Source organism: Somniosus microcephalus, unplaced genomic scaffold, assembly GCF_052327205.1.
Source record: "Somniosus microcephalus isolate GS21.2 unplaced genomic scaffold, FLI_Smic_1.0 unresolved_chr7, whole genome shotgun sequence".
Taxonomy (NCBI): Eukaryota; Metazoa; Chordata; class Chondrichthyes; order Squaliformes; family Somniosidae; genus Somniosus; species Somniosus microcephalus.
Window position 1 is genome coordinate 28,009,369 of NW_028225185.1, and position 26,076 is coordinate 28,035,444.

General features: G+C 53.6%; 1 protein-coding gene across 2 annotated transcripts in view; it reads left to right on the plus strand.

Moving 5' to 3' along the window:
• Positions 1 to 26,076, plus strand: part of LOC147086682 (IQ motif and SEC7 domain-containing protein 1-like) — a 96,689-nt gene that overhangs the window by 12,887 nt on the left and 57,726 nt on the right. For both annotated transcript variants that reach the window (XM_085978821.1, XM_085978820.1), the window contains exons 2-3: positions 6,890 to 7,172; positions 16,349 to 17,592. In XM_085978821.1, coding sequence (XP_085834947.1) covers positions 6,890 to 7,172; positions 16,349 to 17,592 — 1,527 coding nt within the window. The remainder of the gene's footprint in view (positions 1 to 6,889; positions 7,173 to 16,348; positions 17,593 to 26,076) is intronic.

Consider the following 26,076-nt stretch of genomic DNA (forward strand, 5'->3'; position numbering starts at 1 on the left):
TAAGTGGGCAGAGATTTGGCAGATGGAATACAATACTGGAAAGTGTGAGGTTATGCACTTTGGCAGGAAAAATCGTAGAGCAAGTTATTATCTTAATGGCAAGAAACTGGAAAGTACTGAAGTACAAAGGGATCTGGGGGTCCTGGTGCACGAAACTCAAAAGGTTAGTATGCAGGTGCAGCAAGTGATTAAGAAGGCCAATGGAATGTTGGCTTTCATTGCTAGGGGGATAGAATATAAAAATAGGGAGGTATTGCTTCAGTTGTACAAGGTATTGGTGAGACCGCACCTGGAATACTGCGTACAGTTTTGGTGTCCATGCTTAAGAAAGGACATACTTGCTCTCGAGTCAGTACAAAGAAGGTTCACTCGGTTAATCCCGGGGATGAGGGGATGGACATATGAGGAGAGGTTGAGTAGATTGGGACTCTACTCATTGGAGTTCAGAAGAATGAGAGGCGATCTTATTGAAACATATAAGATTGTGAAGGGGTTGGATCGGGTGGATGCGGGGAAGATGTTCCCGATGATGGGTGAAACTAGAACTAGGGGGCATAGTCTTAGAATAAGGGGCTGCTCTTTCAAAACTGAGATGAGGAGGAACTACTTCACTCAGAGGGTGGTAGGTCCATGGAATATGCTGCCCCAAAAAGCTGTAGAAGCTATATCATTACATAAATTTAAAACAGAAATAGACAGTTTCCTAGAAGTAAAGGGAATTAAGGGTTACGGGGAGCGGGCAGGAATTTGGACATGAGTCTAGGTTCGGATCGGTCATGGCCCTGTGGGTAGCGGAGCGGGCCCAGGGGCCGTGTAGCCTGATCCTGCTCCTATTTCGTGTGTCTAATTCTGTTAGATTCAGGAGATGGTTCTGTGATAGTGGATTGGCGGTTAGGATCAGACCAGCCATGATCTTATTGAATGGCGGAGCAGGCTCGAGGGGCCGATTGGCCTACTCCTGCTCCTATTTCTTATGTTCTTATGTAGACAGATTTTTGAACGATAAGGGAGTCAAAGGTTATGGGGAGTGGGAAGTGAAGTGGAGTTGAGGCCAAGATCAGATCAGCCATGATCTTATTGAATGGCGGAGCAGGCTCGAGGGGCCGAATGACCTCCTCCTGCTCCTACTTCTTATGTCCGTCTTATGTTCTGACGAGTGCGTATCCAAGTACTTTTTAAATGTGATGAGGGTTTCTGCCTCGACCACCCTTTCAGGCAGTGAGTTCCAGACCCCCACCACCCTCTGGGTGAAGAAAGTTCTCCTCAACTCCCCTCTAATCCTTCTCCCAATGACTTTAAATCTCTGCCCCCTGGTTATTGACCCCTCTGCTCAGGGAAATAGGTCCTTCCTATCCACTCTATCCAGGCCCCCTCATCATTTTATACACCTCGATTAAATCTCCCCTCAGCCTCCTCTGTTCCAAAGAAAAAAACCCCGGCCTATTAGAGATTGGCTTGGCGATGGGCCCAGGATGGAGACAAAAGGCCCAAAGGGAAGGCCGAAAATCAGCCTGGCATTGGGCTGGACAGTTCCAATTTTTTTTCAAGTGGCGAGGGGATGACTGGAGATCTTTACACACTCCAAGCAGGAGCCCCAAAACCCGAAGCCCATGTCTTTGCGCCCCGCTTATATCTGCGTGTCTTGAGGCCACAGTTAGCTAGCTTGTCCAGGATGTCTTGCTGCAGTTGTACAGGGCCTTGGTGAGACCACACCTTGAGTATTGTGTGCAGTTTTGGTCGCCTTACCTGAGGAAGGATGTTCTTGCCATGGAGAGAGTGCAGCGAAGATTCACCAGACTGATACCTGGGATGGCAGGAATGACGTATGAGGAGAGATTGGGTCGATTGGGCTTATACTCGCTGGAGTTTAGAAGAATGAGAGGGGATCTCATTGAAACTTATAAAATTCTAACAGGACGAGACAGACTAGATGCAGGAAGGATGTTCCCGATGGCGGGGGAGTCCAGAACCAGGGGTCACAGTCTAAGGATAAGGGGTAAGCCATTTAGGACTGAGATGAGGAGGAATTTCTTCACCCAGAGAGCAGTGAACCTGTGGAATTCTCTACCACACAAGGCAGTAGAGGCCACTTCATTAAATATATTCAAGAAGGAGTTAGATATATTTCTTAAGGCTAAAGGGATCAAGGGATATGGGGAGAAGGCAGGGACAGGGTACTGAGTTTGGATGATCAGCCATGATCTCATTGACTGGTGGAGCAGGCTCGAGGGGCCAAATGGCCGACTCCTGCTCCTATCTTCTGTGTTTCTATATTTCTGTTGAATTAAGGCATTAAGCCGAGAGTGCAGCGAGTATGAGAGAAGTTTTTTAAAATTCGTTTGTGGGATGTGGATGTCGCTGGCAAGGCCGGCATTTATTGCCCATCACTAATCGTCCTTGAGAAGGTGGTGGTGAGCCGCCTTCTTGAACCGCTGCAGTCCCGTGTGGTGAAGGTACTCCCACAGCGCTGTTAGGGAGGGAGATCCAGGATTTTGACCCAGCGACGATGAAGGAACGGCCGATATATTTCCAAGTCAGGATGGTGTGTGACTCGGAGGGGAACTTGGAGGTGGTGGTGTTCCCGTGCGCCTGCTGCCCTTGTCCTTCTAGGTGGAAGAGGTGGCGGGTTTGGGAGGTGCTGCCGAAGAAGCCTTGGCGAGTTGCTGCAGTGCATCTTGTAGATGGTCCACACTGCAGCCACGGTGCGCCGGTGGTGGAGGGAGCGGAGTCCAGGGTTCGCTGATCCTGTAGATTGTTAGCATGAATCAGAGTGGATGTGTTGTAGCCTCTTGCCTTTACCCTACCCATTGACCGGTCCCCACATGTTAGGGTGCACAGTCAATGGGCGGAGTTCACGTTGTGTACAATATTTGTGTTACATTCCCGGCAGCTTTTACAGTGTTCTGAGAAACACTAGTGCGTGTTTTAATATATTTCTGCCTTTCTCAACAATTGCGGGCTGGAACTTTCACAACTCCCTGTGACTTCACTGGCCACTGCGGCCCACAGAGTCAGTCAGGCATTGGGAGATCGGTGGAGGGAAAGAAAGACTTGCAATTCCGTCGTGAAGGTTTCTCAATCCGGGGTCCGATCAGACTGGGGGTAATTTCAGTACTAAGGGAACGCCGCACTGTCGGAGGGGCGGTACGGAGGGAGCGCCGCACTGTCGGAGGGGCGGTACTGAGGGAGCGCCGCACTGTCGGAGGGGCGGTACTGAGGGAGCGCCGCACTGTCGGAGGGGCGGTACTGAGGGAGCGCCGCACTGTCGGAGGGGCAGTACTGAGGGAGCGTCGCACTGTCGGAGGGGCGGTACTGAGGGAGCGCCGCAATGTCAGAGGGGCGGTACTGAGGGAGCGCCGCACTGTCGGAGGTGCGGTACTGAGGGAGTGCACACTGTCGGAGGGGCAGTACTGAGGGAATGCCGCACTGTCGGAGGGGCGGTACTGAGGGAGCGCCGCACTGTCGGAGGGGCAGTCTGAGGGAGCGCCGCACTGTCGGAGCGGCAGTACTGAGGGAGCGCCGCACTGTCGGAGGGGTGGTACTGAGGGAGCGCTGCACTGTGGGAGGGGCAGTACTGAGGGAGCGCTGCACTGTGGGAGGGGCGGTACTGAGGGAGCGCCACACTGTCGGAGGTGCGGTACTGAGGGAGTGCACACTGTCGGAGGGGCAGTACTGAGGGAGTGCCGCACCGTCGGAGGGGCAGTACTGAGGGAGCGCCGCACTGTCGGAGGGGCGGTACTGAGGGAGCGCCGCACTGTCGGAGGGGCAGTACTGAGGGAGTGCCGCACTGTCGGAGGGGCAGTACTGAGGGAGCGCCGCACTGTCGGAGGGGTGGTACTGAGGGAGCGCTGCACTGTGGGAGGGGCAGTACTGAGGGAGCGCTGCACTGTGGGAGGGGCGGTACTGAGGGAACGCCGCACTGTCAGAGGTTCCGTCTTTCGGATGGGACGTTAAACCGAGGCCCCGTCTGCCCTCTCAGGTGGACATAAAAGATCCCACGGGCGCTATTGAAAGAAGAGCAGGGGGGAGTTCTCCCCGGAGTCCTGGGGCCAATATTTATCCCTCAATCAACATCACTAAAAAGAGATGCTCTGGTCATTTATCAAATTGGCTGTTTGTGGGAGCTTGCTGTGCGCAAATTGGCTGCCGCGTTTCCTACATTACAACAGTGACCACACCTCTAAAAGTACTTCATTGGCTGTGAAGCGCTTTGGGACGTCCTGAGGTGGGGAAAGGCGCTGGGGAAATCTCGCCGTTCCCCAGCACGCTCAGCTGACTGGCAGCATTGGGCGAACGAGAGATCGAGGCCATCGAGTATAAACAGACGCACGAGAAATGACGGGGCTGGCCCCCTCCGGCCTGTCACGCACAACTGTGACGCTTCTCCCATCTCCGCCGACCCAGGGGTCAGATTAAAAACCCAGGCCGGTTAGTGTGGGGGGGTTGGGGAAACTGGATGATTCTCAGTTAGCTGATGTTTCTCGACTGCGCGCCGAGGGAGAAACAGGCCGAGCGATGTTCTGGTTGAGCCACACCCCAAGAGGCCAAGGTCCCTGACATAGAGTCATAACGGCACAGAAGGAGGCCATTGGGCCCATCGAGTCCGTGCCGGCTCTCTGTAGAGCAATCCAGTCAGTCCCACGCCCCCGCTCTATCCCCGTAGCCTTGCAAGTTTATTTCCCTCAAGTGCCTATCCAGTCTCCACTTGAAAACATCGAGTGTCTCCGCTTCCATCACTTCCGTCGGCAGCGAGTTCCAGGTCCTCACCACTCGCTGCGTAAAAAAGTTTTTCCCTGTATCTCCGACAGTGCGGTGCTCCCTCAGTACTGACCCTCCTACACAAAGCTGGGTGGCGTGTGTGCTGTGAGGAGGATGCCGAGAAACTCCAGTATGATTTGGACAGGCTGGGTGATTGGGCAGATGCAATATAATGTGGATAAATGCGAGGTTATCCACTTTGGTGGCAAAAACAGGAAGGCAGATTATTATCTGAATGGCAATAAATTGGGAGAAGGGGAACTGCAACGAGACCTGGGTGTCCTTGTGCACCAGTCGCTGAAGGTAAGCATGCAGGTGCAGCAGGCGGTTAAGAAGGCAAATGGTATGTTGGCCTTCATAACGAGAGGATTTGAGTACAGGAACAAGGATGTCTTGCTGCAGTTGTACAGGACCTTGGTGAGACCACATCTTGAGTATTGTGTGCAGTTTTGGTCGCCTTATCTGAGGAAGGATGTTCTTGCCATGGAGGGAGTGCAGCGAAGATTCACCAGACTGATACCTGGGATGGCAGGAATGATGTATGAGGAGAGATTGGGTCGATTGGGCTTATACTCGCTGGAGTTTAGAAGAATGAGAGGGGATCTCATTGAAACTTATAACATTCTAACAGGACTGGACAGACTAGATGCAGGAAGGATGTTCCCGATGGTCGGGGAGTCCAGAACCAGGGGTCACAGTCTAAGGATAAGGGGTAAGCCATTTAGGACAGAGATGAGGAGGAATTTCTTCACCCAGAGAGTGGTGAACCTGTGGAATTCTCTACCACACAAGGCAGTGGAGGCCAATTCATTAAATATATTCAAGAAGGAGTTAGATATATTTCTTAAGGCTAAAGGGATCAAGGGATATGGGGAGAAGGCAGGGACAGGGTACTGAATTTGGATGATCAGCCATGATCTCATTGAATGGCGGAGCAGGCTCGAGGGGCCGAATGGCCGACTCCTGCTCCTATCTTCTATGTTTCTTGCCCAAAACCTTAAATCTGTGCCCCCTAGTCCTCGTACCATCAACTAGTGGGAACAGCCTTTCCCCGTCTAGCCTATCCAAACCCGCCATAATCTTGTACACCTCGATCAAATCACCCCTCAACCTCCTTTGCTCTAATGAAAACAAATCCAGCTTCTCCAACCTGTCCTTGTAGCTAAGATCCCCCATCCCCGGAACCATTCTGGTAAATCTCTACCACATCACAGATGGTCGGGTCATGAAGGGTCTGCTCGTTTCCCAATTGGCCGCGGGAAGGGGGTACTCCGCGAGGTGGGTGACAGGACGTCACGTAAGAATTAGGAGCGGGAGTCGGCCATTCGGCCCCTCGAGCCTGCTCCACCATTCAGTAAGATCAGGGCTGATCTTTGACCTCAGCTCCACTTTCCCGCCCGATCTTCATATCCCTCGATTCAAAAAATCTCTCGATCTCAGCCTTGAATATACTCAAAGACTGAGCCTCCACAGCCCTCTGGGGCAGAGAATTCCAAAGATTCACCGCCCTCTGAGTGAAGAAATTCCTCCTCATCTCAGTCCTAAATGGCCGACCCCTTATCCTGAGACTGCGATCCCTGGTTCTAGACTCTCCAGCCAGGGGGAAAACAACCTCTCAGCATCTACCCTGTCAATCCCCCTCAGAATCTGATATGTTTCAATGAGATCACCTCTCATTCTTCTAAACTCTAGAGTATCGGCCCAATCTACTCAATCTCTGCTCATAGGACAGCCCTCTCATCCCAGGAATCAATCTAGTGAACCTTCGTTGCACCGCCTCCAAGGCAAGTATATCCTTCCTTAGATAAGGAGACCAGAACTGTGCCCAGTACTCCAGGTGTGGCCTCACCAAGGCCCTGTACAATTTTAGCAAGACTTCCTTACTCTTATACTCCAATCCCCCTTGCAATAAAGGCCAACGTGTCATTTGCCTTCTTTCTTGCTTGCTGTACCTGCATGCTCGCTTTCTGTGAAGGTTTTGAGAGGATGACGGTGGGTGGGGAGACAATGGCGGGACCTTTTTGGTTGGGATTGGAAGGGAGGTGGTTTCTCCCCTCCCCCACCACCCCCCAAGCGTCTGACGAACATCTAAAATGTTTTACTAACGCCTCTTTGTTTTTTCCTCGCCCAGCGCGGAGGCCAACATGCACAGCAGCGAAAGCGGCACCGTCGTGGACAGCCCCTGCAGCCAGGCCCCCTACCGCTGCCACGCCGAGCTGAAGCAGGAGCAGTTCGACCACCCGCACCCACCCCTGCCCACCCGCCAGCACTGCGCCGAGCTCCAGTGGGCCCAGCGGGCAAGGCACCAGCCTGCCAGCCTCGCGCTCCGCAAGCAGGAGGAAGAGGACGCCAGTAAGCGGCCCAAGTCGCTCTCGGAGAGCTATGAGCTGTCCACAGATCTGCAGGACAAGAAGGTACGAGGCCCTTGGCGATGAGCTTGTTGCGGCCCTGTCGGATCTGTCAGCCCTTAATTTGGAGTTTCATAGAATTACGTAGAACTTATGGCACAGGAACAGGCCATTCCGCCCAACCAGTCTGACGTAATAAAACTCACTACGCACTTGGTTCGAGCATAAAGCAAGGCTTTAATCAACTTGTTTCAGAACATGGAGGTCTAGTTGTACTTCACTAGTTCCTTGTCTTACAAAATGTCCCTGGTCAAGCTGGGCCCACACCCGAGTATTTACACTCCTTGGACGGCGCCACCAGCTGGCCGTCCAGCGTTATTTCATGATGATGATGAGATTTATAACACAGTCCATGCTGGGGTTTAACCTCCAAACATAGAAACACAGGAGATAGGAGCAGGAGTCGGCCATTCGGCCCCTCGAGCCTGCTCCGCCATTTAATGAGATCATGGTTGATCCTCCAAATTCAGTACCCTGTCCCTGCTTTCTCCCCATATCCCTTGATCCCTTTAGCCTTAAGAAATATATCTGCAGTAACTCCTTCTTGAATATATTTAATGAATTGGCCTCAACTGCCTTGTGTGGTAGAGAATTCCACAGGTTCACCACTCTCTGGGTGAAGAAATTCCTCCTCATCTCTGTCCTAAATGGCTTACCCCTTATCCTTAGACTGTGACCCCTGGTTCTGGACTCCCCCGCCATCGGGAACATCCTTCCTGCATCTAGTCTGTCTAGTCCTGTTAGAATTTTATAAGTTTCAATGAGATCCCCTCTCATTCTTCTAAACTCCAGCGAATATAAGCCCAATCGACCCAATCTCTCCTCATACGTCATTCACTAGAGCCTCCTCCCGCCCCTCTTCATTACACCCCATCTCCATCTCCTTCTATTCCTTTCTCCCTCGTGTGTTTATCCAGCTTCCCCTTAAATGCATCTGTGCTATTTGCTTCAACCACTCCCTGTGGTAGCGAGTTCCACATTCTCACCACTCTCTGGGTAAAGAAGTTTCTCCTGAATTCCCGATTGGATTTATTAGTGACTATCTTATATTGATGGCCCATAGGTCTGGTCTTCCCCACAAGTGGAAATAGTTACCACTAGTCATTGTTGTAATGTAGGAAATGTGGCAGCCAATTTGCGCACAGCAAGCTCCCACAAACAGCAATGTGATAATGACCAGATCATCTGTTTTAGTGATGTTGATTGAGGGATAAATATTGGGCCCCAGGACACCGGGGAGAACTCCCCCCCCGGCTCTTCTTCCAATAGTGGCCGTGGGATCTTTTACGTCCACCTGACAGGGCAGACAGGACCTCGGTTTAACTTATCATCTGAAAGACGGCACCTCCGACAGTGCGGCGCTCCCTCAGTACCGCCCCTCCAACAGTGCGGCACTCCCTCAGTACCGCCCCTCCGACAGTGCGGCGCTCCCTCAGTACCGCCCCTCCGACGGTGCGGCGCTCCCTCAGTACCGCCCCTCCGACAGTGCGGCGCTCCCTCAGTACCGCCCCTCCGACAGTGCGGCGCTCCCTCAGTACCGCCCCTCCGACAGTGAGGCGCTCCCTCAGTACCGCCCCTCCGACAGTGCGGCGCTCCCTCAGTACCGCCCCTCCGACAGTGCGGCGCTCCCTCAGTACCGCCCCTCCGACAGTGAGGCGCTCCCTCAGTACCGCCCCTCCGACAGTGCGGCGCTCCCTCAGTACCGCCCCTCCGACAGTGCGGCACTCCCTCAGTACCGCCCCTCCGACAGTGCGGCGCTCCCTCAGTACCGCCCTTCCGACAGTGCGGCGCTCCCTCAGTACCGCCCCTCCGACAGTGCGGCGCTCCCTCAGTACAGCCCCTCCGACAGTGCGGCGCTCCCGCAGTGCCGCCCCTCCGACAGTGAGGCGCTCCCTCAGTACCGCCCCTCCGACAGTGCGACGCTCCCTCAGTACCGCCCCTCCCACAGTGCGGAGCTCCCTCAGTACCGCCCCTCCGACAGTGCGGCGCTCCCTCAGTACCGCCCCCTCCGACAGTGCGGCGCTCCCTCAGCACCGCCCCTCCCACAGTGCGGAGCTCCCTCAGTACTGCCCCTCCGACAGTGCAGCGCTCCCTCAGTACTGCACTGGGATCGTCGGTCTGGATTATGGGGCTTGAGTCTCTGGAGTGGGGGCTCGAACCCACAACCTACTGACTCAGAGGCGAGACCGAGACCGAATGAGTGTGTTGAGCACAGGGCTTGCTGAGACCAGCGAACTTGTCAAGCCTAGGCCCTCGCTGGTCTGAATGACACAGCAAGTAGGGCACTAAGAGTCAACATGTGGCCGCAGCGAAGGATTTGGCAATGACCCTGTACCAGTTGGGCAACGACAAGGGAAGGATCTGTCTGGTTTCCTGCTGCCTGGGACATCCCTCACCTCTTTGTGCCCTCTCCGGGAGGGTGTTCAGTGATGCACAGCCTCTCCAACGTGCGAGAGGAAAATGCTTCAATCTGGACTCGATGGCCAACCTCACACCGCCAGGGGTTCCCACTGCATCGGGCATTGCGCTGTTAGACCCGGTGAGAGAGTTGGACATCATGGCTGGAACACAGGAACAGGAGGAGGCCGTTCAGCCCCTCGAGCCTGTTACATTAGGAACAGGAGGAGGCCATTCAGCCCACCTCGAGCCTGTTACATTAGGAACAGGAGGAGGCCATTCAGTCCCCTCGAGCCTGTTACATTAGGAACAGGAGGAGGCCGTTCAGCCCCTCGAGCCTGTTACATTAGGAACAGGAGGAGGCTGTTCAGCCCCCTTCGAGCCTGTTACATTAGGAACAGGAGGAGGCCATTCAGCCCCTCGAGCCTGTTACATTAGGAACAGGAGGAGGCCATTCAGCCCACCTCGAGCCTGTTACATTAGGAACAGGAGGAGGCCATTCAGCCCCCTTCGAGCCTGTTACATTAGGAACAGGAGGAGGCCATTCAGCCGTTCGAGCCTGTTACATTAGGACAGGAGCAGGCCATTCAGCCCCCTTCGAGCCTGTTACATTAGGAACAGGAGGCCATTCAGCCCCTCGAGCCTGTTACATTAGGAACAGGAGGAGGCCATTCAGCCCCTCGAGCCTGTTACACAGGAACAGGAAGCCATTCAGCCCCTTGAGCCTGTTACATTAGGAACACGAGGAGGCCATTAAGACCCTCGAGCCTGTTACATTAGGAACAGGAGGAGGCCGTTCAGCCCCTTGAGCCTGTTGCACAGGAACAGGAGGAGGTCGTTCAGCCCCTCGAGCCTCTTACACAGGAACAGGAGGCCATTCAGACCCTCGAGCCTGTTACATTAGGAACAGGAGGAGGCCATTCAGCCCCTCGAGCCTGTTACATATGAACAGGAGGCCATTCAGCCCCTCGAACCTGTTACACAGGAACAGGAGGAGGCTATTCAGCCCCTCGAGCCAATTACATTAGGAACAGGAGGAGGCCATTCAGCCCCTCGAGCCTGTTACACAGGAACAGGAGGAGGCCATTCAGCCCCTCGAGCCTGTTACTTTAGGAACAGGAGGAAGCCATTCAGCCCCTCGAGCCTGTTGCACAGGAACAGGAGGAGGCCATTCAGCCCCTCGAGCCTGTTACATTAGGAACAGGAGGAGGCCATTCAGCCCCTCGAGCCTGTTACACAGGAACAGGAGGAGGCCATTCAGCCCCTCGAGCCAGTTACATTAGGAACAGGAGGAGGCCATTCAGCCCCTCGAGCCTGTTGCACAGGAACAGGAGGAGGCTATTCAGCCCCTCGAGCCAATTACATTAGGAACAGGAGGAGGCCATTCAGCTCCTCGAGCCTGTTACACAGGAACAGGAGGAGGCCATTCAGCCCCTCGAGCTGTTACTTTAGGAACAGGAGGAGGCCATTCAGCCCCTCTAGCCTGTTGCACAGGAACTGGAGGAGGCCATTCAGCCCCTCGAGCCAGTTACATTAGGAACAGGAGGAGGCTGTTCAGCCCCCTCGAGCCTGTTACACAGGAACAGGAGGAGGCCATTCAGCCCCTCAAGCCAATTACATTAGGAACAGGAGGAGGCCATTCAGCCCCTCGAGCCTGTTACATTAGGAACAGGAGGAGGCCATTCAGCCCCTCTGGCCTGTTACACAGCAACAGGAGGAGGCCATTCAGCCCCTCGAGCCTGTTACATTAGGAACAGGAGGAGGCCATTCAGCCCCTCTAGCCTGTTACATTAGGAACAGGAGGAGGCCATTCAGCCCCTCTGGCCTGTTACACAGCAACAGGAGGAGGCCATTCAGCCCCTCGAGCCTGTTGCACAGGAACAGGAGGAGGCCATTCAGCCCCTCGAGCCTGTTACATTAGGAACAGGAGGAGGCCATTCAGCCCCTCTGGCCTGTTACACAGCAACAGGAGGAGGCCATTCAGCCCCTCGAGCCTGTTGCACAGGAACAGGAGGAGGCCATTCAGCCCCTCGAGCCTGTTACATTAGGAACAGGAGGAGGCTATTCAGCCCCTCTAGCCTGTTACATTAGGAACAGGAGGAGGCCGTTCAGCCCCCTCGAGCCTGTTACATTAGGAACAGGAGGAGGCCGTTCAGCCCCTCGAGCCTGTTACATTAGGAACAGGAGGAGGCCGTTCAGCCCCTCGAGCCTGTTACAATAGGAACAGGGGGAGGCCATTCAGCCCCTCGAGCCTGTTACAATAGGAACAGGAGGAGGCCGTTCAGCCCCTCGAGCCTGTTACATTAGGAACAGGAGGAGGCCATTCAGCCCCTCGAGCCTGTTACATTAGGAACAGGAGAAGGCCATTCAGCCCCTCGAGCCTGTTACAATAGGAACAGGAGGAGGCCATTCAGCCCCTCCAGCCTGTTCCACCATTCAATGAGATCACAGCTGATCTGTATCTTAACTCCATCTACCCGCCTTGGTTCCGTAACCCTCGATTCTCTTACCCAACAAAAATCTATTGATCTCAGTCTTGACATTTCCAATTGACCCCCGGCCTCGACAGCTCTTTGGGGGGGAGAGTTCCAGATTCCCACCAGCCTTTGTGTGAAGAAGTGCTTCCTGACATCACCCCTGAACGGCCTGGCTCTAATTTGAAGGTTCTGCCCCCTTGTTCTGGACTCCCCCCACCAGAGGAAATAGTTTCTCTCTCGATCGACCCGATCGAATCCCTTAAACACCTCGATCAGATCACCCTTAATCTTCTAAACTCGAGGGAACACAAGCCCAGTCTGTGCAACCTGTCCTCGGAGTTTAACCCTTTTTTCCCCGGTCTCACTCTGGTGAATCTGTGCTGCCCCCCCCTCCGAGACCGATACGCCCTTCCTGAGGTGCGGGGCCCGGAGCTGATCCCAGGACAGCATGTGGGTGCGGGAGCGTTTATTCTAGGGACCAGTTTCTAATCTCATCAGGTGAAACTTTGGAGTCCAGCAGAGAACAGCACGACCATTTAAACTCCAGAGAACCCACGCAATTTAACCCTTTTTTAGCCCCCTTCTCAGTCTGGCCATCTTTCACAGAATCACAGACGTTTACTGCAAAGAAGGAGGCCATTCAGCCCATCGTGTCCGTGACGGCCGACAAAGAGCTCTCCGGCCTAATCCCACTGTCCAGCTCTCGGTCCGTAGCCCTGTGGGTTACGGCGCTTCGAGTGCGTATCCAAGTACTTTTTAAATGTGATGAGGGTTTCTGCCTCGACCCCCCTTTCAGGCAGTGAGTTCCAGACCCCCACCACCCTCTGGGTGAAGAAAGTTCTCCTCAACTCCCCTCTAATCCTTCTCCCAATGACTTTAAATCTCTGCCCCCTGGTTATTGACCCCTCTGCTCAGGGAAATAGGTCATAGAGTCATAGAGTTTTACAGCACAGAAAGAGGCCCTTCGGCCCATCGTGTCTGCGCCGCCCATCCATCCCTGTCCAGTCTAATCCCATTTTCCAGCATTTGGTCCATAGCCTTGTATGCAATGGCATTTCAAGTGCTCATCCAAATGCTTCTTGAATGTTGTGAGGGTTCCTGCCTCTACCACCCTTTTAGGCATTGAGTTCCACATTCCAACCACCCTCTGGGTGAAAAAGTTCCTCCTCAAATCCCCTCTAAATCTCCTGCCCCTTACCCTGAATCTATGCCCCCTTGTTATTGACCCCCCTACTAAGGGGAAAAGTTCCTCTTTGTCTACCCTATCTATGCCCCTCATCATTTTGTACACCTCAACCAGGTCCCCCCTCAGCCTTCTTTGCTCCAAGGAAAACAACCCCAGCCTGTTTAGTCTTTCTTCATAGCTGAGGCGCTCCATCCCAGATAACATCCTGGTGAATCTTCTCTGCACCCTCTCCAAAGCAATCACATCCTTCCTATAGTGAGGTGACCAGAACTGCACACAGTACTCCAGCTGTGGCCTCACCAGCGTTTTGTACAGCTCCATCATGACCTCCCTGCTCTTATATTCTATGCCTCGGCTAATGAAGGCAAGTATCCCATATGCCTTTTTAACCACCTTATCTACCTGTCCTGCTGCCTTCAGGGATCTATGTACATGTACACCAAGGTCCCTCTGACCCTCTGTACTTCCTAGGGTCCTACCACTCATTGTGTATTCCCTTGCCTTCCTATCCACTCTATCCAGGCCCCCTCATCATTTTATACACCTCGATTAAATCTCCCCTCAGCCTCCTCTGTTCCAGAGAAAACAACCCCGGCCTCTCAGCGAAGATTCACCAGACTGATACCTGGGATGGCAGGAATGACGTATGAGGAGAGATTGGGTCGATTGGGCTTATACTCGCTGGAGTTTAGAAGAATGAGAGGGGATCTCATTGAAACTTATAAAATTCTAACAGGACCAGACAGACTAGATGCAGGAAGGATGTTCCCGATGGCGGGGGAGCCCAGAACCAGGGGTCACAGTCTAAGGATAAGGGGTAAGCCATTTAGGACAGAGATGAGGAGGAATTTCTTCACCCAGAGAGTGGTGAACCTGTGGAATTCTCTACCACACAAGGCAGTTGAGGCCAATTCATTAAATATATTCAAGAAGGAATTGGATATATTTCTTAAGGCTAAAGGGATCAAGGGATATGGGGAGAAGGCAGGGACAGGGTACTGAGTTTGGATGATCAGCCATGATCTCATTGAATGGCGGAACAGGCTCGAGGGGCCGAATGGCCGACTCCTGCTCCTATCTTCTATGTTTCTATGTAACTGGAGTATTGCGTCCAGTTCTGCTCACCACACTTTAGGAAGGACGTGAAGGGCCTTGAGAGGGTGCAGAGGAGATTTACATAAGAACATGAGAAATAGGAGTGGGAGTTGGCCATTCGGCCCCTCGAGCCTGCTCCGCCATTCAGTAAGATCATGGCTGATCTCGGGCTCAAAGCCACTTCCCCGCCCGCTCCCCATAACCCTTCACTCCCTTATCTTGTAAACATCTGTCTATCTCCACCTTCGATGTATTTAATGACCCAGCCTCCACGGCTCTCTGGGGCAGAGAATTCCACAGATTTACGACCCTCTGAGAGAAGAAATTCCTCCTCATCTCAGTTCTAAAAGGGCGACCCTTTAATCCGAGACTATGCCCCCGAGTTCTAGATTCCCTCACGAGGGGAAACATCCTCTCTGCATCTACCCTGTCGAGCTCCCTCAGTATCTGATATGTTTCAATAAGATCCCCTCTCATTCTTCTAAACTCCAATGAGTATAGGCCCAACCTGCTCAACCTTTCCTCATAAGTCAAACCCCCTCATCTCTGGAATTAACCTCGTGAATCGTCTCTGAACTGCCTCCAATGCAAGTATATCCCTCCCTAAATAAGGAGACCAAAACTGTACGCAGTACTCAAGGTATGGTCTCACCAATACCCTGTACAGTTGTAGCAGGACTTCCCTGCTTTTACACTCCGACCCCAGACTGGTTCCGGGGATGGGGGATCTTAGCTACAAGGACAGGTTGGAGAAGCTGGATTGGTTTTCATTAGAGCAAAGGAGGTCGAGGGGTGATTTGATCGAAGATTATGACGGGTTTGGATAGGCTAGACGGGGAAAGGCTGTTCCCACTAGTTGATGGTGCAAGGACCAGGGGACACAGATTTAAGGTTTTGGCCAAGAGATACGGGGGGGATGTGAGGAAAAACTTTTTTACGCAGCGAGTGGTGAGGACCTGGAACTCGCTGCCGAGGGAAGTGGTGGAAGTGGAGACACTCGGGGCGAAATTCGGTGGGCTGCGCCACCAGTTAGCGCCTAAAGAGGGCACTCAGTGGCTTTAGCGCCACTGGCCACGCCTCCCGCGATATTTAGCTGGGGCGCTAATGGCGGCGTTAGCCTGTTGCGCTGCGCCGCCACCGATGAAGTCATCAGTGTGCGCAGCGCCCCGCTACCGCCCCGATTGCGATATTTGGCAGCGACCGCCTCTGTAGCGCCGCTCGCTAATCGCGCCCGGTTCACGGGGCCTACCTGTGGCGGCAGTGGCGCAAATTAAGGTGGAGGTGGGGGGCGGCCGTTTTTTTTCGGCGGCCGCCTGCCAGCACCTCCGTCCCCGGCCTCCTCTTCTCCCCCCGCGGCAGTGACGGCTGCTTTCCGAGAGCCCGGCACTTCTCCTCGGTGCCGGGCTCTTTTGCCGGCACTCGCGATCGCTCATCGCGCTGGCGCAGGCCCCTCCCCCTTAAGAATGGGAGGAAGGCCTGCAGTACCGCAGCGTGTGGCGCTGCGACACGTTGCGCTGCGATATTCAGTTTCAGCGCCCTAAGAGGGACGCGGAGCGCCTCGAGCCTCGCCCCGTGTCCCTCTTGGGGCGCTCAAGCTGAATTTCCGGCGGTCGCTACTGCTCCAAACGCTGCGCTAAATCCAGCGCCCAGGCGAGCTTGGGGCCCCGTTTACGGCGCCACCCAATTTCTCCCCCTCAATGTTTTCAAGGGGAGACTGGATAGGCACTCGAGGGGAATAAACTTGCAGGGTTACGGGGATAGAGCGGGGGAATGGGACTGACTGGATTGTTCTACAGAGAGCCGGCACGGACTCGATGGGCCCAATGGCCTCCTCCTGTGCCGGTATGACTCCATGACGTCCTGTAAATCTCTAGTGCGATCACATCCTTCCTGTAATGTGGTGACCAGAACTGCACGCAGTGCTCTAGCTGCGATCTAACTAGTGTTTTATACAGTTCAAGCATAACCTCCCTGCTCTTGTATTCGATGCCACGGCTAATAATCTTTCTTTCTCTTTCTCCCCCCAGGTGGAGATGTTGGAGCGGAAATACGGAGGGTACTTTCTGAGCAGGCGGGCAGCACGAACCATCCAGACCGCGTTCCGCCAGTACCGCATGAACAAGAACTTTGAGCGCCTGCGCAGCTCGCTGTCAGAGAGCCGCATGTCCCGCCGCATCGTCCTGTCCAACATGCGCATGCAGTACTCCTTCGAGGAGTACGAGAAGGGCCACGGCGCCGGCTTCGAGGGCCGGCCGGCCGTGGGCCGGGGCGAGCAGGCGGGGCTGGGCTCCCGCACGCTGTCGGAACGCAGCGACCAGTACGGGGCGGCCGATGTGGAGTCCACCACCGCCTCCAGCGACTTCGCCCCCGAAATCACCGAGCTGGAGGATGCCTTCTCCAAGCAGGTGCGCTCGCTGGCCGAGTCCATCGACGACGCCCTGGGCTGCCGGCCCCCGCCCCCCGGCACGGCCGGGGAGGACGGCGACTCCTTCGACAGCCGGGGCGAGCGGCGGCGGGTGAAGAACGAGGACTCCACCACCAGCTACAGCGACGTGACCCTCTACATCGAGGAGGCCGAGATGGCCCGCTCGCTGCCCGCCTCGCCCGTCTCGTCGGAGCGCCCGCCCAGCTCGGAGCAGGACCTCCACGCCGGCCTGGCCGCCCCGGGGCAGGAGTACTGGAGCGGCGGCCAGCGGGAGGAGGGGCGGGAGGCGGAGGGCAGCCGGCGGGGCGCCCCCTGCATGGAGTGCCGCGACTACCGGCGGCGGGCGGCCCACCTCCCCCTGCTGACCATCGAGCCCCCCAGCGACAGCTCGGTGGACCTGAGCGACCGCTCGGACCGCGGCTCGCTCAACCGGCAGCTGGTGTACGAGCAGGAGGTGGTCACCCCCCAGCCGGTGCCAGTTCCCGTGCCCGTGCCGGTCCCCGTGCCCGTCCCCATCCCTGTCCCCGTCCACCGGCCTCCCCTCCCCGCCCCGGTCCGTTCGCCGCTGCCCGTCCGCCACGCCGTCGACAACGGCAACGCCAGCCGCAACGGCAAGCCGGAGCCCGAGCTGTCCGACGGCGACAACGACAGCCTCAACAGCACCCTCAACTCCAACGAGACCATCAACTGCAGCACAGGCTCCTCGTCCCGGGACAGCCTGCGCGAGCAGACCCTCTGCAAGCAGACCTACCACAAGGAGACGCGGCACAGCTGGGACTCGCCCGCCCTCAACAATGACGTGGTCCAGCGCCGGCAGTACCGCATCGGCCTCAACCTCTTCAACAAGTACGTGCCGCCCGTCCCCGCAACGCTGCCCGTCGGGTCCCTCGTGAGCGTGCGTGCGCGCGTGGGTCTCCCAGGGCGCTCCACAGGAGCGTAAACCAGACATAATCCGACCCTGAGCCACACAAGGAGATATTAGGGACAAGTGGCCAAAATCTTGGCCAAAGAGGCAGGTTTTAAGGAGGAGAGGTTTAGAGTCATAACGGCGCAGAAGGAGGCCATTCGGCCCGTCGAGTCTGTGCCGGCTCTCTGTCGAGCAATCCAGTCAGTCCCATTCCCCCTGCTCTATCCCCCTAGCCCTGCAAGTTTATTCCGCTCGAGTGCCTATCCAGTCTCCCCTTGAAAACACATAGGGCAGGATTTTCATTGGGCCGTGGAGGCGGGATTGGAAGCGTGTGGGGGGTTAAAATCGCGAAATCGGGGGGCACGAACCCATCCCGCCCCCCCAACCCGCCTCCATGCCAGTTTCAAAGGAGGCGGATACCCGACCCGCGCTGGGAGCCGCCTCCCCCGAGGCGGGAAGGGGATTAGTGCCAATTAACTGCCTGTTAACAGGTAGTTAACAGGCAGCTTTTAGCCTAATCCCTATTTTTATCCCTGAAGTGTGGGATTCCCGACGGCTCCAAACCACGCCAAGTTAGCGAGGCGGACCGTCGGGCTGAAGGGCTTGGAGGTGTTCGAGATGTCCGGTGTTCAGGTGAGTGATGGGTGCATGAGTGCAGAGGTAGGTGTGTTTGGTGTGTGTAAAGTGTTTAAAGAAGTTTTACTTACCTTTACTTACCTTTACAGCCTTCCTTCCCTCAGGTCTCGGGAGTCCCTCATCTCACCGGCACAGAAAGCAGAATGGCCGCCAGCTGTCAGAAGTGACAGCCTGCAGCTTTCTGTTCCGGAGAGATCTCTAAATCAGCCTGAGAGGAAGGAATTAACCTGGAGTACAGATTGTCAGTGTTTGACAGCTTCAAACCGCTGTCAGACGCTGATATTTCATCTGTCAAAAGGTCTTGACAGATGAAATGTCAATCTGTGACGTCACCTGTTGCCGGGTGGCCCTTAATTGGCCTGCTGGGCCCGCTGGGTGGGCTCAACAAGGTCAATCAAGTGAAAATCGCGTGGGTTGGCCACAACTCGATGGAGGCGGGACTACAACCCCGAAAGTTGTAGTCCCGCCTCCTACACGCCTCCAGTATCAAAATCCAGCCCATAGAGTCTCCGCTTCCACCACTTCCCTCGGCAGCGAGTTCCAGGTCCTCACTACTCGCTGCGTAAAAAAAGTTTTTCCTCACGTCCCCTCCCTGCATCTCTTGCCCCAAACCTTAAATCTGTGTCCCCTAGTCCTTGTACCGTCAACTAGTGGGAACAGCCTTTCCCCGTCTAGCCGATCCAAACCCGTCATAATCTTGTGCACCTCGATCAAATCACCCCTCAACCTCCTTTGCTCTAATGAAAACAAATCCAGCTTCTCCAACCTGTCCTTGTAGCTAAGATCCCCCATCCCCGGAACCATTCTGGTAAATCTCCTCTGCACCCTCTCAAGGGCCTTCACATCCTTCCTAAAGTGTGGTGACCAGAACTGGACGCAATACTCCAGTTGTGGCCTAACCAGCGCTTTATAAAGGTTCAGCATAACTTCTCTACTTTTGGACTCAATACCTCTATTTATGAAGCCCAGGACCCCGTATGCTTTGTTAACCAGAGATGGAATTCCAGAGCTTAGGGCCCAGGCGGCTGAAGGCACAGCCGCCAACAGTGGAGCGATGGAAATCGAGGGATGCGCGAGAGGCCAGAATTGGAGGAGTGCTGAGATCTCGGAGGGTGGTAGGGGCTGGAGGAGGTTACAGAGATAGGGAGTGGGTGAGGGCCGTAGAGGGATTTTAAAACAAGGATGGAGAATTTTAAAATCGAGGTGTGACTGGACCGGGAGCCAATGTAGGTCAGCGAGCAACAGGGGGTGATGGGCGAACGGGACTCGGTGCGAGTTAGGACACGGGACAGCACAGAAACAGGTCCTTTGCCCCGACGGGGCAGGACGGACCCCGCTTTTCATACCCGGTCAGCCCATCTCGACTGGAGATGGTAGGAAGGAGGCACCAGACTTGTTCCCTGGCACCCCTGGACTGCTGGAGCGGCGGGTTCCAGCCCCTGATCGCTATTCAGGATCTGCACGATGCCTCCTGTAGTCGAGTGTCCCCGGGCCGACACTCACCGTCCAGCCTCGCGTATAAAGAACGGGGACGGGGGAGAGGTGGAATATATATAATTCAGAGGTGCAGTACGGCAGTGGAGAAGGTTAAGCTTGCGGAATGATAGCAGACACCCACAGCTTGTCATCGCTGTGTCAAACCCCACACTTAATTAATTACAAACCACATAATTATCAAATGAATGAGTCGTCCGTCGCGGCGTGGGAGTGACGCTCTCAAAGCGGGGCACAGGGTCTGCGATTAATTCATTGGAGGAATTGAATGTTCATGGTGTCTGTTAGAAACATAGAAACATAGGAGCAGGAGTCGGCCATTCGGCCCTTCGAGCCTGCTCCGCCATTCAATATGATCATGGCTGATCCTCTATCTCAATACCATATTCCCGCTCTCTCCCCATACCCCTTGATGCCTTTTGTGTCTAGAAATCTATCGATCTCCTTCTTAAATATATTCAGTGACTTGGCCTCCACAGCCTTCTGTGGTAGAGAATTCCACAGGTTCACCACCCTCTGAGTGAAGACATTTCTCCTCATCTCAGTCCTAAATGTCCTACCCCGTATCCTGAGACTGTGACCCCCTCATTCTAGACCCCCCCCCCCAAACCAGGGGAAACATCCTCCCTGCATCCAGTCTGTCTAGCCCTGTCAGAATTTTATACGTTTCAATGAGATCCCCTCTCATTCTTCTAAACTCTAGTGAATACAGGCCTAGTCGACCCAATCTCTCCTCATACGAAGACAGCACGGTGGCATAGTGGTTAGCACTGTTGCCTCACAGCGCCAGGGACCCGGGTTCGAATCCGGCCTCGGGTGACTGTCTGTGTGGAGTTTGCGCATTCTCCCCGTGTTTGCGTGGGTTTTCTCCGGGTGCTCCGGTTTCCTCCCACAGTCCAAAGATGTGCAGGTTAGGTTGATTGGCCATGATAAATTGACCCTTAGTGTTAGGGGGATTAAATACGTGGGGTTACGGGGATAGGGTGGGATATGTGTCGGTGCAGGCTCGATGGGCCGAAATGGCCTCTATCTGCACTGTGGGGTTTCTGTGATTCTATGACAGTCCTGCCATCCCAGGAATCAGTCTGGTGAACCTTCGCTGCACTCCCTCTGTGGCAAGTATATCCTTTCTTAGGTAAGGAGACTAAAACTGCACACAGTACTCCAGGTGTGGTCTCACCAAGGCCCTGTATAGCTGTAGTAAGACATCCTTGCTCCTGTACTCAAATCCTCTTGCAATGAAGGCCAACATACCATTTGCCTTCCTAACTGCTTGCTGCACCTGCATGTTTGCTTTCAGTGACTGGTGTACAAGGACACCCAGGTCCCTTTGTACATCAACATTTCCCAATCTATCACCATTTAAATAATACTCTGCCTTTCTGTTTTTCCTACCGAAGTGGATAACTTCACATTTATCCACGTTATACTGCATCTGCCGTGTATTTGCCCACTCACTCAACTTGTCTAAATCGCCTTGAAGCCACTTTGCATCCTCCTCGCAACTCACAACCCCACCTAGTTTTGTGTCGTCAGTAAACTTGGAAATATTACATTTGGTTCCCTCATCCAAATCATTGATATATATTGTGAATAGCTGGGGCCCACGAGTCACCGCCTGCCACCCCGAAATAGACCCATTTATTCCTACTCTCTGTTTCCTGTCTGTTAACCAATTTTCAATCCATGCCAGTATATTACCCCCAATCCCATGTGCTTTAATTTTGCACACTAACCTCTTATGTGGGACTTTATCAAAGGCCTTCTGAAAATCCAAATACACCACATCTCCTGGTTCTCCCTTATCTATTCTACCAGTTACATCCTCAAAAAAACTCCAGTAGGTTTGTCAAACACGATTTCCCTTTCATAAATCCATGTTGGCTTTGTCTAAATCCCGTTGATATTTTTTAAGTGTCTTGTTATCACATCACATCTATCTATCTATATATATAAACCGGTATGTCTCTCTGTCTGTCTCTCTGTCTGCCTCTCTGTCTGCCTCTCTGTCTGCCTCTCTGTCTGTCTCTCTGTCTGTCTCTCTGTCTTTCTGTCTGTCCGGCTATACAATCAAAAGTTATAGAGCGTACCTACACGTATGTTATATCGAAAGAAACCTTATCGTTAGGGGACTCTCGTAGGTGTATTTACTTTCTCGTCAGACAAAAATTGTTTGGACAGTATACAAAAAAAGTTCAAAAATCCACTCATTAGCGGTTGACCAATCCTACCTCTCATTAGCGTTGAGTGACGTGCTGCTTGACCAATCCTACAGTTCAGTGACCTGATGGTTGACCAATCAGTGCGTCACGGGCGGGACCTAATCCTCCAGTCTCCCGAAACTTTGCCGCCATTTTTTTCATCCCCACAGGGACAGCACCAGCCAAACAAACCCCCACATTGCGACTCCGGGAGCGGCAGGTGAGTTTACACACAGCGGGCGGGTCATCGGCAGCGGCCGGCCGTCAACCGCGCCACCCGTGGGGGGAGCTCAGCTGGGGTCCGTCTCGGCCCCACAGCCCGGCCGGGCCTCAAGCGCTAGGCCCCGCATGGCCGGTATCACAAGCGCACCGGCCCTGAGGCGCTACGCAGCGAGAGGGGAGGGAGGGACAGAGAGAGGGGGACGGAGGGGAGGGGAGGGAGGGACATAGACTAAAGCAGTGACAGACGGGGAGGGAGACCGCGCGGCCCAAAATTGCCCTGGCAACACCGGGCACCCCCTGCTAGTTCTTTATAAGATAATGTTCAGGCGCCCTTCTTCACTATGCACAGCAGCTTCTGCTTGAGGAGCGGCCCGTTCTTGCCCCTCGCCTCTCGAGCGGGGACGGGACTGGGAATGGGACTGAGGGGAGCGTTCTTTGAGAGAGGGAGCAAGGGGGAGAGCACGGGGTGAGGGGGGGGGGTGGCCGATGGGCCTGCGCTATTAAATTCTGTGATTCTGAAGAGGGTGGGGTGAGACCGACGGGGGATTTGGAATCTGCAGCGGGAGAGGGAAGAGAGCAGAGCCCGGTCGAGGCGGAGTGTGACGGGACTACGAGAGGCGAGGTCGTCGGGGGGGGGGGGGGGGGGGCGGGGTCGTGCTTGAAAAATCAGCCGAGGCGATGATATCTGGACTGTTAAATTACGAGGAGAGACTACACAAACTAGGGTTGTATTCCCTGGAATTTAGAAGGCTAAGGGGGTGATCTGATCGAAGTTTTCAAGATATTGAGGGGAAGCGATAGAGAGAAACTATTTCTGCTGGTTCGGGGATTCTAGGACTAGGGGGCAGGGTCTAAAAATTAGAGCCAGACCTTTCAATTTCAATTTCAATTTTTTTATTGGTCACATAACTAAATCCAAGAAGTGTAATCTAGTCAGTGAAATGCTTTTTTCTTGACGAGCCGAGAGCACCAAACAGCAAGAACACTGAACTGCCTGGTACGCACGGAGCTCGCAAGGACGGCAGCCATCTTAATCGGCGCCATCACAGAAAAACACATACCGACATATACACGCATATACATACTTTAAATATAAATAAAGCAGACATAAAATAAATAAAAGACATAAAAAGACAGCACATAAAATGAACAAGCAATAATGTAAAAAAAAGTAATTTCTACAGTAATTACATTGATATTTCTACCCAGGCTGCTAGAATAATCTCTGGTTACAGGGTGGCCGCACTGGGAGAGCATCGTGAGGTACTCACAACTTAAAATTAAATAAATTTAATTAATTAATTAATTAATTAATAAAATTAAATAAATAAAGTGTCCCCTCAGTCTTTCTCGATGTTTCCATCTTGATCTCTCTCGATGTTTCCCCTCTCTCTCTCTCTCGATGTTTCCCCTCTCTCAGTTCAGTTCAGTTCAGTTCAAATGCTTTATTGGCATGAAAGTTTACAGAGAACCATATTGCCAAAGCTTACATAGCAAAAAGGTACAGTTTTCCAACATTCTGTAGGTGTCAATCGATTTGACATTTGTTGGGTACATACAATATTACTTTTAAACAATATTAATTTTAAACAGTCTTTCTACTTCATTTCTCTCTCTCTCTCTCTCGATGTTTCCCCTCTCGATGTTTCCCCTCTCTCTCGATGTTTCCTCTCTCTCTCTCTCGATGTTTCCTCTCTCTCTCTCTCGATGTTTCCTCTCTCTCTCTCTCGATGTTTCCCCTCTCTCTCGATGTTTCCCCTCTCTCTCTCTCTCGATGTTTCCCCTCTCTCTCTCTCTCGATGTTTCCTCTCTCTCTCTCTCGATGTTTCCCCTCTCTCTCGATGTTTCCTCTCTCTCTCTCTCGATGTTTCCTCTCTCTCTCTCTCGATGTTTCCTCTCTCTCTCTCTCGATGTTTTCCCTCTCTCTCTCTCTTGATGTTTCCCCTCTCTCTCTCTTGATGTTTCCCCTCTCTCTCTCTCTCGATGTTTCCCCTCTCTCTCTCTCTCGATGTTTCCCCTCTCTCTCTCTCGATGTTTCCCCTCTCTCTCTCTCGATGTTTCCTCTCTCTCTCTCTCGATGTTTCCCCTCTCTCTCTCTCGATGTTTCCCCTCTCTCTCTCTCGATGTTTCCCCTCTCTCTCTCTCTCGATGTTTCCTCTCTCTCTCTCTCGATGTTTCCTCTCTCTCTCTCTCGATGTTTCCCCTCTCTCTCTCGATGTTTCCCCTCTCTCTCTCTCGATGTTTCCCCTCTCTCGCTCTCTCGATGTTTCCCCTCTCTCTCTCTCTCGATGTTTCCTCTCTGTCTCTCTCGATGTTTCCTCTCTCTCTCTCTCGATGTTTCCCCTCTCTCTCTCTCGATGTTTCCTCTCTCTCTCGATGTTTCCCCTCTCTCTCTCGATGTTTCCTCTCTCTCTCTCGATGTTTCCCCTCTCTCTCTCTCGATGTTTCCCCTCTCTCTCTCGATGTTTCCTCTCTCTCTCTCTCTCGATGTTTCCCCTCTCTCTCTCTCGATGTTTCCTCTCTCTCTCTCTCTCTCTCGATGTTTCCTCTCTCTCTCTCTCGATGTTTCCCCTCTCTCTCTCTCGATGTTTCCTCTCTCTCTCTCTCGATGTTTCCCCTCTCTCTCTCTTGATGTTTCCTCTCTCTCTCTCTCGATGTTTCCCCTCTCTCTCTCTCGATGTTTCCTCTCTCTCTCTCCCGATGTTTCCTCTCTCTCTCTCTCGATGTTTCCCCTCTCTCTCTCTCGATGTTTCCCCTCTCTCTCTCTCGATGTTTCCTCTCTCTCTCTCCCGATGTTTCCCCTCTCTCTCTCTCGATGTTTCCCCTCTCTCTCGATGTTTCCCCTCTCTCTCTCTCTCGATGTTTCCCCTCTCTCTCTCTCTCGATGTTTCCCCTCTCTCTCAATGTTTCCCCTCTCTCTCTCTCTCTCTCTCTCGAGGTTTCCTCTCTCTCTCTCTCGATGTTTCCCCTCTCTCTCTCTCGATGTTTCCCCTCTCTCTCTCTCGATGTTTCCCCTCTCTCTCTCTCTCGATGTTTCCCCTCTCTCTCTCTCGATGTTTCCCCTCTCTCTCGATGTTTCCCCTCTCTCTCTCTCGATGTTTCCTCTCTCTCTCTCCCGATGTTTCCCCTCTCTCTCTCTCGATGTTTCCCCTCTCTCTCGATGTTTCCCCTCTCTCTCTCTCTCGATGTTTCCCCTCTCTCTCTCTCTCTCGATGTTTCCCCTCTCTCTCAATGTTTCCCCTCTCTCTCTCTCTCGATGTTTCCTCTCTCTCTCTCTCGATGTTTCCCCTCTCTCTCTCTCTCGATGTTTCCCCTCTCTCTCGATGTTTCCCCTCTCTCTCTCTCTCTCGATGTTTCCCCTCTCTCTCTCTCGATGTTTCCCCTCTCTCTCTCTCGATGTTTCCTCTCTCTCTCTCTCGATGTTTCCCCTCTCTCTCTCTCTCGATGTTTCCCCTCTCTCTCTCTCGATGTTTCCCCTCTCTCTCTCTCGATGTTTCCCCTCTCTCTCTCTCGATGTTTCCCCTCTCTCTCTCTCGATGCTTCCCCTCTCTCGCGATGTTTCCTCTCTCTCTCGATGTTTCCCCTCTCTCTCTCTCTCTCGATGTTTCCCCTCTCTCTCTCTCTCGATGTTTCCCCTCTCTCTCTCTCTCGATGTTTCCTCTGTCTCTCTCTCGATGTTTCCTCTCTCTCTCGATGTTTCCTCTCTCTCTCTCTCGATGTTTCCCCTCTCTCTCTCTCTCTCGATGTTTCCCCTCTCTCTCTCTCGATGTTTCCCCTCTCTCTCTCTCTCTCGATGTTTCCCCTCTCTCTCTCTCGATGTTTCCCCTCTCTCTCTCTCTCGATGTTTCCCCTCTCTCTCGATGTTTCCTC